We start from the raw sequence: 13693 nt of genomic DNA on the forward strand, positions 1-13693 counted from the left end.
AAAAACTTCACTTTGAGGGTGACAGAGCACTAGAACAGGCTGCCCAGAAAGACTGTGGAATCCCCTTCTCTGGAGATACTTGAAAGTCACTTGGATGTGTTCCTGTCCAACCTGCTGTAGGTGAACCTGCTTTGGCGGGGGGGTTGGACCAGATGATCTCCAGAGGTCCCTTCCTACGATTCTGTGAAAACACATTAAAAAAACACTAATTAAAACACCTTCATGCAGTTAATCTTAAGATACCTAAATGAGTCTAAAAAAATCTGTCTTGGATTTTATCATTGTATTCTTTGGTTAATTTAAATTTTGTGGAATAGTTACAGATCCTGTAGTTTCTAAGTGGCTTATTTAATTGTCATCCCTATAATTCTAGCAGCAAACATATGCACAGGTACAGATCAATGCTGAAATAGTTTCTTGCATTAAATCAGATTTAACAGCAGACTGTAAAGCCACAGTCTCAGCTACAACTACTATGATCTTTGGGAGAAAACTCAAAAATGCCCGTGAATTGTTTCAGCATACTGTAACTCCTTGTATGGTGGTTGTATTATCTTGTCATATGAATCTTTCAGAAGATCATATTAAATGTGTTCCCTCAGCTATCCACCCCCTACTTTTCCTGTATAAATATCCTAATACAAAGGGTTGTTCACTCAATTGTTTTGAGTTGGATCTTTCTGTATGGCTTGCAGTTCCTAATTACTGATAATCCCATACTTTTCATATTTCCTGCATATTTTATCAAATTATATGTGACAGTAAGTACTAAAACTTTCTTTAAAGTAAAAGCCAAACAGCTCTTTGCACTGCTTTGCACCTACTATGTGCTTTCCCATACTTTATCAGGGCTTTTTTTTTTTTCCTTTTGAAGTAGCATATGTCCAGACAATCACTAGTTTTCCTGTTTGTGGTGGATAGATCAGTTACACGTGAGTATATTCTTAGTATAATTTGTTGTAGGAATATAAGGTTGTATGAGATCATAGGGACCTTCAGATCTTGTTCCCAGCAATCTCAGGCCACAAGAGGAGGGGCTATCTGGAAGAGATAACGAGAGAGGTGGGCTGAGCCTTGCATCTGCCTCTGAGCAGAGTTCTGTGATTGCACATCCCAGAGCTAAATCTTGATTGAGTTTCTGGATTGAACTTGATTGCAACTGGAAGAAGTGGAGAGAAAGGAATAGTCAACTCAACTGACCATGGAGTATGAGGGGTGGGAAGTCCATAGAATAGGTTCTACCATGGCTTCTGCTCCATTGGTGCCTCTTGTGTGATTTTGCTGTGGAAGAGAATTGCTGGGCACCAGGCACAGCAACTAAAATTAAATTCAAGAGAACCAGGATTGGCTTAATCTGGACAAGATGGAGCAGGAGAAGATAATAGGTGCTAGTAAGTAGAGGTACGTGGGCTCTATCCTCACATCCTATCTGTTAGTAGCCTGCCTGAATGAAACTTGGAAAACCTCTACTTCAGACAAGTACATGGAGGTCAATTCCAGTTATTGGAATTGAGTGCATATGGTGAAGTATAAAAATGCAGTGTTATCTTAAAAGTCTGGCTTTTAGATACCCAAATCTGGCACTCTTCTATATAATGTAGAAAAATGCTTACATTCTAGGAGTCAGCTCTAACCATTTAGCTGAATCAACTCATCCTTGTATGTGTTTTCATGAATTGTTAGATGAAGTGGATTTAATAAAAACGTGTAGCTAGATTAAATGCACTAAATAGGATGCTATCTTGTTCCTTGATTATTAAAGAATTACTCATGTGGTTAATTCAAGACATAACAGCAATCCCACTGAGCTCTTGTATTCTATTATGCTTCTGTACTTGGCATATCTATAACCAATGTCTGAAAAGGTGTATTTCCCAGGCTGCCTAGTTGAAAGGACCCTAGAAGGAAGGCTGAGAGGAGGCTGTGCCTCCTGCACAGAGTAGAAGGTGGGAGAATATTTCGGGGTCAGGAATTCTAGCAGTAAGAGCTGTTTTACTACCAAAATCATTACCAATTCTTATGTATATATATGGGTGTGAATTTTGCTGTAGGTTCCTGTTCTCCTTGGAGGCTGCAAAACTAACAAGTTGTCTTATGAGTAGGAAGATGTCAATAGCCTAATTTCCTATGGTTTTGTGTCTTGTAGTAGACTGACTTCCTTGAATCAAGTTAATGCTATAGTTGCTTCTGAGGCTGTGCTGCACTCCTCCTGGGTAAGGTGCTGCAGGAACCTCACAGAAGGTGTGCTTTGGTGGAATGGATGCTGTGGTACCCAGAAATTTAAACTTGGACATTTTTTTCTGTTGTTGTGAAACAGATTTTATAAAGGATCCTTCTTCCCTGTTTGTTTTCTCTGATATCGCCTGTAAGGATGAGCTCGTCTAGCGTTCTCTCTGCCTGTGAAATCACTTTAAATCTTCTCTACCAACTGCCTGCTTTCATTAAATTTGTTTTAAGAGACCTCTAACTCTGTTTGAAATCTAATACAGGACTCAGTGTTTATTAGACGAAATAGGGACAGGCACATAAGTTAAAATAAAAAAAAAGACTGAGAAGAACAAACTCTTGGGAACCTTGCCTGCACACTTTGCTGTGCAGTTGCTTAGAATTGTGGAGGCTAAGTTCTCTGGGATATAAATCACAGGGGCAGAGTTCTATGTTTACATTCTCAATAGATGGAAAGAGTTGAGATCTCTTCTGATTCAGGAAGCCTGTTTTCTTCGCAATGTGTTCAGTTTTTTGTTCCTGCCTTTCCTAAGCTAAGGACTAAGTTAGGCAAATTAGAGAAATAGTCTGTGAGGGTAGCCCCAGACACTGGTGAAGAGACCTTTTTAGCTCAGATTCAAGAAATGAGTTTCTGTCGCTCAAGTGGAGAAAAGAGACTGAGAAGTTCAGATGACTTAGCACTAGTACTGAAGCATCCTGCCTAACCTGATAGACCTAGCCCAGGACTGAAATGGTCAGTCATAAGTGGTGAGAGGATACCAATGAAGCTGTCTCCAACAGAGTAGGATGAGCAACAGAAGGTGAAGTCCAGGACTGAACGTTACTAGGTGTGGCTGGAAAAAACAAGGATCATGAAGGAAAGACAGAGAATGAGCGCAGCAAGGGAGGAGTGAGAGATAAAGTTGCTCATAGCAGTGCTCATATGAGGAAGTTTCAGAACTGAGACTGGCTGAAAGAAGACTACCACCCACAGTATGGTGGAAAGATGTTCAGACTGGAACTGTGAGATGACTGAAGCAAAGCCCTCTGTGGAGGGACAGTGGCCTTTAGGGAGGACTCTGGTAGTGGCTGGAGTAAGAAAGTGGAGACTGAAGGATCAGACTAGATTGCAAAGGACTTAGACGAGAAGCAAGAGATAAAAATTGGGACTGGCAGTGGATGAGGTTGCAGAGGATCATGCAGGAGATTGACATGCATGTGCTGTTTTGGAATGGATTGTAATTTCAGTTTGAGCTTGACCATTGTGTCTAGTTAAGTGTTACTCAGTTGTCTTTGGTGATTTTACCTAGCCAATTCCAAACTAATGCTGTCCCTTGAGCACAGATCTGCCTTCTTTTTAGCTCAAGTATCAGTTGCTCCAAGATCACCCCATCTCACATCTACCCCAAGAGTTTGCTTAAAGGTTTTCAGCCTTAACTCTGTTGCCCCTCAGATTCTTCCCAGCTTTTCCAAGAGCTGCCCTGTACTGCTGCTCCTCCATCCATGAAAAAAAAGAGACGTCTTTCAAGACTGTGGGGACTAAGTTTAGCCTGAATCCCATAGCAACTCTATTAGTCCTCAAACAAATACCAAACAACAATTGTGTTTAGAGATGGAGGGGTGTTAATAAAAGTGATTTGGGAGTATTCCTACTGAATAAATGTGCTTTTCTTTTGTTGTGACTTTAGCAATCTAGGTTTTGCTGGCAAGCTGCTTTTTGGGTAATAGCTAAGGTATCAACTACTTCTGTATGCTTTCATGTTTTTTAAAAGGTTTTGTGCTTAAGGCTGGTGCTTTATTCATGCATATGATGCCAGACAGGGGTTCAGCACCTGTGTTGCTGCTCTTTATCTTCCCACTCAGGGGAGGTTGTAATTAACAAGGCTGAGTTCACCACATTGTGCTCTGCAGTGAAGTTGATGGTATTAATCAAATCAGTTCTGTTCTGTTAAATAGGAGGAAATCCAGGTACCCTGAGGAGCTCTAGGTGGAAGAAATGACAGAAAGGTGGAGGGAGTTTTGTTTTCTGCATGAAAATATAAAGTACTCAGTTTCAAGTTGTTGAATACTCCAAACTTGCTGCTTGTAACCTCTATTCCCTACTGCAAAACTTAACAAAGTTAAATTCTAATCTCTATGTAATAGAGTATACAGTCCTCTGTGGACTGAGAAAGAAATTGTTCTCTTCTGTATTAAGCAGTATACAGATGTCAGGGTTAGCTGAGATCGCTGGTTACCCTTCTAAAGAACTGAAATACAGGGAAAAGTGTTGTCCCAGATGTAGCCTGGAGGAGAATTTTCTTCCACAATAGAAACAGATTGAGAACTTTAAAACAAGTTCCAAAGGAGCAACCATGTTTTGCGTTGTTTTGTTTGCATACAATGAAGAATGAGAGGCTATTAATGCCTGGAACCCCAGCAATCATTCTTCTCTTTACTGAATGATTGGGAGATAGGATATATTTTGTTTCCGCTGTATATATTTTACCAGGCAGGCTCAAGTCTCACAGACATTTATGTGTGTGCTTATTTTGGTTATCATACATACTGATCCTGGTCTTGGACACACAGAAGAAAGTAACTGGAGGTCCAGTATAATTGTTCACCCATCACAGGTTTAAATTGAGCAATCATGACATGCTTCTCTCTAACACTTAAAAAGTTCAAACAGTAGGTATGGCATTTGCGTCTGAAAACTGTGTACATCTGTAAGGTTCTCAAATTGCTGCAATAAGAGGTACTTTTAAAGCAAATTTGGCTCAGTATATACTTCCTATATTGTTCAGCGTGTAATTGCCACTGTTCACATCAGTGATCCACATTAAGTACCTTGCTTATTTTGAAGAAAAAGCTTTCTTTTTTTCCTTCTCCCCCCTCCCCTTTTTTTTTTCTTCTGTATTGTTAGAAGCAAGTAGATGCCTCGTCAGTGACTAGTGGGGTCCAAGGTAATTGCTTTCTGGGAATGAGCGGTGCTTTCGCATATTAAATTGCTTTTGTGCAGAGATTATCATCTGATAATTCTAGTAGCTGTTCAGAAGCAAAGAGGAGCAGAATCCAAATGACATTTAGAAGGAAAAGATTGTTTTGTTTTTCTTTGGGTTTTTTCCTAGTGGATGAATATTGTATCATTCTTAGATTTTAGGGGAGGTCAATACCATAGCTAAAATAATTGGTAATAGTTGTCTTGACCTTTTTACTTTAAGGCCTGTTGGAAACCCAGTCTTTGCATGAAGCAGATGAAGATGTGGTCACTGACGTTGATTTCAACAACATGATTTCTGAAGAAGAAAAGGAAGAGTTAAAGATTGAGCTAGCCAAGGTAATGAATTTGAATTTCTATGAGTGTTACTGTTTGTACTTCATTAAACTGGAAGAAACTAATTGTAGGGGATGTACACATCATAAAGGTATGCGCTTCCTTTTTAGTAAAATTATTCTAGGCTACAATAATATGAAGCAATTAGTTTCCTTAGATATTTTTTTAATAACTTGATGACTGTAGAGAGGAAGTTAAATTTACCTTACCGTTTCAGTCAAGATGTGTCTTTATTTATAAGCCTTCCTTTATAAAGAATGAAAGGTGGTGTTCTTATTAGATCTATGGTATTGTTGTTAACAGTGGTTGTGACACCTGATGGAAAAGATTCTTTGTGTGGTGCTCAGAGGAAAAGATGATGATGATGGTTCCAGAAGAGATTGATGATGATAAGCACAGTAATTTCACCACATTTTTGTTTCCTTTGGCACTGATGTGTTTAGAGGGTTATACTTTTGGTTTTCATTTGTTGTTTGTTTAATTAAAGAGCTTCAGGAGATGTCATGACACCATGAAGATGTTTAAAAGTAGTACTTAATAGCAAGAAGATTGGAGGAAAAAGGAGTGATCCCTGTGGTCTTTTTTATTACAAAGATTAAAGAGATTGCCTAGATGTGGTCTGCAATGGGAGGGTGGATTCAGTTTTAATTACTGCTGCTGCATACTGCAGAAACAGAAGTGAAATTCCAAAATGGAAAATGAGAGAATGGGAAACAGTGAGGGTTTACTTATTTTAAATATGAGACAAATCATAGAAATCACAGCTGTATGAAGAGAGGGCTGTATGAGAAGTTTTTGTCTTAAATGAAATAAAGAATATTTAAGACAGTAGGTTGGAAAACTTCACATAGCAAGAATAAAATAACAACCCATTTGAATAGTAGGAAACCCAAAATTTGGGCTGTGAGCCTTCAAAGTGTAAACTAGCTAGGCAAAAAACTATGGAACATAATTGTTCCATAACACTCTGTGAAGCATTTGCTGCTATTACACACAGAATGGGCACATCCAGAGGACTGTTCTTTTGCAGAGATTGATCCCTGTCTTTCATACAACATAAATATTTAAATTAATATTAAGTTGTAATATTAAATACTTTAAGAAGTCACATTCTTAATGACTCTGAAGTCATTTACCTTCAGTGCTGATTTAGGATTTTCTAGTGAAAGAAAACCCAAAAGATTGTTTTCTCACTTTAATGTTTTATCAAGCCTTGTGTTTCTGAGTTGCTAGTTAATTTTTAATTCGTTGCTGATCCTGTCACATCTGTAAATAAGTTCAGTTCATCACATAGCAATGAGATAGAAGTTGGGATGTTCATTATTGTCTTTTCATCAGGATCAGAGGCAATGGGCACACACTGAAACACAGCAGGTTGCTTCTGAACATCACAAAACATGTTTTTACTGTGAATGTGACTAAGCACCCAGGGAGGTTGCGGAGTCTTCATCCTTGGAGATACCCAAAAGCTCTGTGGGCTTAGTCCTGGGCAACTGGCTCTACATGGCCCTGCTTGGGCAGGGGGCTGGACCAGATGACCTCCAGAGGTTCCTTCCAACCTCAGCCATTCTGTGATTATCTTCTCTTTTTTGCTGAAAGGGACTTAAGAGGCAGATGGAAACAAGGAAGAAAAAAAAAACCAAACCAACTTCCTGCAGCTATCTGAGAATGATATGCCTCTCAAGAGAATTTATCTCAACAGTTTCTGGGCATCCTTCCTGTTTGCTGATTCCTGTGGGAGCAGAGAGTTCTCAGTGGCTCATGGCAGAAATACTTTGATTCATGTACCAACACACAAGTGAGAGATTGCCTTTCAAATATTGTAATCTTGGCTGACCTAGAAATTATGTTCTGAATTGCTCGCAGCAGTTTACTGGCATGCAGTTTACTGGCATACATCTTATGCTTGAAAACAAAATAAAACTGATAATTATGCTAAGAAAGGTTTAGAAAACTTGACTTCAGAGTGAAAAAAGTCTAAACTTAAATGAGGCTTATAATTTTTAGAAAAGACTAAAAAAACGTGTAAGATCTTGACTCCAGAAAGAAACCTCTGTGGGAGTTCGCTAATGTTTCCTTTTGAAAAGCTGCTAGTCTTTACTTTAAAGCCCCCTCTCTTCCACCAGTGGTAGTTCTGTTTTCTTCCATGTCCTTATGTGTTAGGTAATGTCTCTTTGAGCCTGTAGGAACAAGCACCTGTCGTCTTATTGTTCTGAAAGGTTTAAATCTTCCTTAATGCTGCAATCACTTAATAGTTGATGTAACAGGGAACTGTTGTGAGCACCTGTTGTACATGTATTTAAACAGAAAAAAATATGTTCTATCTCTGTGTTGTGTAACTGTATTCTCTGTCGTCTTCCTCTATCCTTCCCTGTCATTAGGAGGGGAACTAGCACTACTGTTTTTCTGACAGGTTTCTTGTATACTTTTTGCTATTCCCCTGCTAGTGGTCTCTTTGTACTGGAAGCCTTTCAGAGCATGGACTAACTCTGTTCTTGTATTTGTAGTCTGGCTAACACATCAGGGCTCTGACTCTAATCAAGCTTTGGAACTTCTACAACGCGAATCAAATCAGTAACTCTTACAGGAACTTCTAACAGTCATTTGAATTAACAGAGGTCAGTCTGATGCTTCAGAATAATAGCAGAAAATTGTAGCCCAAAAACTTTACATAAGGCCAGAAGCTTATTAGCAGAACAGATTTCCCACTCCCCACCCCTTCCTTTCTCAGCATGAGGAGCATGGTACAATGACTCCTGAGTCATGGCGGGGGCTGAGGTTTTGAGTTATCTTGCTCACTGCTGTCAGTTGTCCTTCCATTACGCTCATCAAAGTAGTCATTTACTCCTTGCTGTCTTCCCCCTCCCATACCTCCACAAAAGCAGCTGGTCTGATCTGCTAGCTTTCTAGCTGATGCTCAGGTTCTGAGTTCAGTTATGTGTGTTACCGCATGTTTATTCCCAGTTTCAGGAAAGATGCGAGTACCTCTTTCTGCAAACTTATCACTAATTTTATTTATGTGTATTCCTGGTGTCTCTGGGTGCTGTTCACCCAAGTTAAAACTTATAAATCAAAAGGTACTCAGCCTGGAGGTGTAAAATTCGAGCTATTCGATTTGGTGCAGAGATGAAGTGCCTGTCATTTTTTGTGCTACGTTATGCTGTTCACGGTTACAACTACTTTCTTTAAAAGGCTACCGTAGTAAGGTCCTCACATTTCCTTATAAATATTTTATGCATTTTAGTATACCTGTTAAAATACTCAGCAGTTTTGAAAAGGGGTAACAATTCAATAATGATCACCAGTTTACTAAACACAGTAGCTAATCAAAATTTAAGGATTCCGTGGATTGGCTTCATTGGGAGACAGTTTTTCTGTATGTTTGCTGTAACTTTCTTTGAGTCTTCTGAGATAAAAAGCATTATGTGAAAGAACGGTATACAGAAGATGCAGTCTTGTGATTTTAATTTTTTTGGATTCCAATGAAGTGAAGGAAAATATTATTTTCTTCCTCACAAAGTGAACCTCTTTCTGTTCTCAAGTACCCCCTCATAGTTGCTCTTCCTACCAGTGATATAGCTGGTCCTTTCTTATTACATTTTTTTTCTGTTACATGTTTTCCAGGTTTTCTTTCAGGATATAGCTATGCAGAGAGTTGGTGTTCAGTGCTAGCACAGGCGGGCAGATGTGTGCTGCAGCCTGGCTGCTGCAGTGGTGTCTGTGGTGGTGAAGTGGGTGAGCCTGCCCTGAGGATCCAGGGTATTCCGGAGCCACAGTTCCATGGTGTGAGACGTTTTGTGGCACTGCCCTTTCAAACTTTCTACCCCTGCTATTTTCACCTGTGTGCCTCCTAGCTGGTTTTGGCAGCATGACTGGGAGGTGCCGTGAGCTAGTGAGAGGCAGCTGTGCAGGGGTGAATTGTGGTGGTGAGACCAAAGATGGATGTACCAGCTCACAGGGGCCAGCAGGAGTCCCTTGGGACAACACTGGCTCCAAGACCTCCCTGTCAGGGGACCATGGTCTTGGCTTCTTTGCTGGCTTTGCTGTCTGTTGCCTGCTCCTTCTGGAGTTTTTGTCAGCATATTATCACACTGCTGCTGTTGGTTGTGTAACTCGCTTTTTATTTCTTTATACCTGTCCCTCAGGTAATTCTCCCTCCTAAACAGTCATGTCTGCCTTCCTTTCAGTAGTGATGTATGTCTGTGGTACATATGTCAGTAGTCCACGTCAATGAGTGTAGTGCATATGCTGCTTTAGTTGATCACTGCCTTCCTCTCTTCTCCATCTCCAGCTTACTGAATAAGCAATTTCTGGTTTGTGTTGTGTGGCCCCTGTTCCTGGCCCCTGTGCTGTACCCAAACAGATGGGCACACCTCTCTCCACTAGATCTAGGAACTGATCGCCTTAAAAATAGTCCTTGGTTTTTTTCTGTGATAGCTTTTACCTGATACAGTTTCTGCTGGTGATGAGGGCACCAGAGACCAGGGCACTACACTTAATGTAACTTAGAAGTACACATTTAACTATGCTGGCTTCTGTTTTCCCTCGGGGGTCTCTTAATATTTTAATTGCTTACTGACTTGATCTTTAAAACAAACGTAATAAATACTGAATATACTATTCAGCTTATCATTCAACTCATTCATTGCTGTTATTCCAACCAATAGCTGAAGCTTTCCACCTCCACATTTTACACAGTACTATGTGTATCTCAGAATATAGGTAATACCAACAGACATAATTTTTTATCAATAGTAGTTTATCCAATATGCTCCATTTTACTGAATAAGCAATTTCTGGTTTGTGTTTTGTGAGTGTCTACTGGCAAAAACGGGGAAGATTATATGTTGGAGAATTACTGGGGTGTTTTTTTTCAGGCATGCCACCGTCTTAAAAGAATGTTCAACCTCCTAAGACATACAATTTGCCCTAAAATAATCAAGAAAGCAAAACAAGGGAAAATACTTTTTTGCGTTTGTGTGCTGAACTTCACTGTCCTCCTTCCTTATTATTAGTCAGTCCCAGATTTCAGAGAGATCTATAATTGTAGATTTTTTCCTGGGGTCTCACCTTCATGTGATTTACGTGTTACTCATATCAGCTAATCATGGGAATCATAGTGTCTTAGATGGTCAGCTCCTCTCCTTGCTTTTACACGTCCCACACAATAATAGAGGAAAGGAAAAACAACTATTAACTCTGATTCCTAAGCCTACAAAAAGGGAGAAGAGAACTTTGTCCCTATATGATGCATGTCTATTCTTCTGACTCTGTTTCACTTAGAAGGCAAATGTGAGGAATAGAAACTTATGTTTCTGTTGACTTAAGCCCTAGTTTCCTAGTTTCCCTCCATAATGGAGTCTGCATTTATAACTGTGGACTTTTCAAAAATGCCTAAGCAGGTGATGCCTGACTTCTATGGGAGTTAGGTATGTAACCTACTTAAATGCTTTCCAGGATTCCACTATAAATCCCTAATCCTTTCTCCCTACTTCAGTCTTCAATCACCGATATCTGAACACTTCAGGGAGGCTTTGTATGGTCCATTATTTTAAAATGATGGAACTTGAGAAGGATTTTGTCAAATCAAAACCAGACTCTGATCGCTAAGGAAAAATAATTTATTATATTTAATACAGTCAAAAATGTTGTTCATACCTATGCCATTGAGCACATGGTTAATGCTTGCTTAGGGCTTTACAGCTTTAGGTGTCTATTCAATGGAACAGATGGAAAGTAATTTTAATACAAGCCCTCAAATGTTTACGTATCCAGGTACCTAATGATCAGCCTGTCTAGCCCATATGGAAAGCATTAATGTTTAAGTACATGTGAGCATACTAGTATTGGTTTAAGTTAAGTTCTTTACCAGTGTTACTCGGACAGACTTGTGCGCTGGGGGCTTTGTTGTGGGTGGGAAACAACTAAAGGGAGCTCTGAACTGCTGCCTGAGGAATGCTGGCATTTGTGATTTCTTCTTTCTGTAAGCATTTAACCAGTTATCCTCTCAGGAAGAGAAACTCATTCTGCCTTTTGACAGGTTTTCATTTGCAAGTTAGGAATATAATGGAGTATAAAGGATATGGGAAGGAATAAAGCAATTTTGGATTGTTAAGTATTCTACTGGCGAAGTGTTGGCATCACAGGCATCGGTGAATACTGGTATCTGCTTCACTGAGGTCATGATTTTGCTTTGTGTTCATAGTCTTGCTGCTTAATTCCTGAGCTGCTTCAATAATTTAGATACCAGGTAATGACAAAAGAGAAGCTGATAGCTGGGGGATTCAAGGGTGAGACTTTTCCAAGAACAATGACCTTGCAGCCAGTTTTACAAGGAAGCAGAATTCATGAGTGTGTAAAATAAAAATAATGCTGGTATTTACATCCTAAATATAGTCCTGGAGGTCAGCAACTGATGCAGCTGGTGCTTGCCTCATTCCCTGCAGCCTATGGAGTTAAATCACAGGGAGACTGTGGTTCCACGGAACTTAACATATGGTAATCAGGTACATTACCATATGTCATCCTATTAACATATGGAGGAAGGAACATAGTCGGTAAGGGAACTTCTAAACCTGAAGTGAAAGGCAGCTGCTCTGGTGTCACTTGTCCTTGTTAGCTTCAGCCCCTCTGAGTGCTGCTTTTGTAACTGGCTTGGGAGGCTCCCAGATGAAGAACATAACCCCAACTTGCAGGACTGCTGCCCAAGGAGGGTGAATCCGGAGCCAGTGGCAGGCTCATTCAGCGGTTCCTCCTCTCAGTCAAGTGTCCTGGTCCTTGCCTTGCTAGAACACTGGCTTGGTTTAAATGTTTCAAATAATGTCCACGGCATGGAGAATTATATTGCTTTGTTCAGACTGAATGGTGTCTTTACGACTTGAATTCGCACAGTCGGGTTAACAACTAGGAGCTCTGAAAAGGCTAATCTGCTGTGTCTTCTGAATGTCTTCTATGCTTTGGTAGGACCTGTTCACTCATGTTAACAGTCCATCTGCTATATATTTTTATGTTACTATTTTGAACTATGTAGGGCCTAAAAATATAGATACGACTCGTGTGACAAGGATGTAACTTTTTATGATACTCTCAAGTCATATGTTATCATATGAATTTTTTTTTAACCTGCTCCGAAGAATTTGCATCTTTTGGGTTTTTTTATGAGTGGAAGACTAAAAAACTGAAAATACAAAGTTAAAACCCTGTGCATTCAGAGAGAGCTATCTGCCTGAATTTGTTACTGGAGGATTCTCTCTCGTATCAAACGCATGTGTATGATGGTGCACATAGGTAACACAGTTTAGGATATTAATTTAATGTAGTGTCAGCTCTGTTCTGGATGTTTCTTTGTGATTTCCATAAGCACTTGAATCTATATGTCTCTGTAGTCGCCTACAAAAAATGCAAGTTTATGTGAGAGTCATTTAATCTCTTGACATAGTGTGTGTTTATCGTTCTGTAGGAATAGGCTAACACCTTTCTTCTTTCTCCTCCCTCTTTGTGTCTCTCAGCTAGAGGATGAAATTTCAACTTTGCGGCAAGTGCTAGCAGCCAAAGAAAAGCACCTGGTTGAAATTAAACAAAAGCTTGGCATAAGTCTGATGAATGAACTGAAGCAGAACTTTAGCAAAAGCTGGCATGATATGCAGACAACTTCTGCGTGAGTACAGACCTTGCACAAATTCATTATATGTTATGTAGCTTGTTGGAGGTATTGCCTTGATGAGCCCTGGTATGAAATTTAGCACTTGAAATACCTGCTGAGTGGAGTAGATGTCAGGGAGGCTGCTACTTTTTATTTGAGCTTCAAAACCAATAAATCACTAGGTCATGAGTGTCCACAAGTGGACCACAGTTCCATAGTTATGTGGAACTGCGCAGCAGGAATCCATTTGTGCCCTTGAAAATCTTGATGTCCATGGTCCAACTGCTTCGTAATTCTGGCTGACACTCATGCCAGTACAAATCATGGTAATCTGGCATTCTTCAGAATGGATGTGTTAAATAATAGTGGTGATTCATTGTTGCTGCACCAAAATAGCAATGGGATAGCATTACTCACCAAGATTCCCTGATTTAGTAAGAATGAAAACCCTGTTTTAAAAAATAAAAGTTCAAAATATTTACATGCCTGTACTTTAGACTTCTAAATCCTCAATTAGTAATTTTAAATTT

At 39.7% G+C, this 13693-nt stretch overlaps 1 protein-coding gene across 4 annotated transcripts in view; it reads left to right on the top strand.

Annotated features, from left to right (window-relative positions):
• Positions 1-5413: 5413 nt before the first annotated feature.
• TPD52L1 (TPD52 like 1) overlaps positions 5414-13693 on the top strand; it is a 32223-nt gene continuing 23943 nt past the window's right edge. For 2 of the 4 annotated variants that reach the window (XM_074150594.1, XM_074150596.1), the window contains exons 1-2: positions 5417-5524; positions 13030-13178. In XM_074150594.1, the coding sequence (XP_074006695.1) occupies positions 5477-5524; positions 13030-13178 (197 nt within the window). In that variant the 5' untranslated portion in view covers positions 5417-5476. Of the gene's footprint in view, positions 5525-13029; positions 13179-13693 lie in introns of all 4 variants that reach the window. The other 2 variants (XM_074150595.1, XM_074150593.1) reach the window with 2 other exon arrangements.

The sequence above is a fragment of the Numenius arquata genome, chromosome 7 (assembly GCF_964106895.1).
Source record: "Numenius arquata chromosome 7, bNumArq3.hap1.1, whole genome shotgun sequence".
NCBI lineage: Eukaryota > Metazoa > Chordata > Aves > Charadriiformes > Scolopacidae > Numenius > Numenius arquata.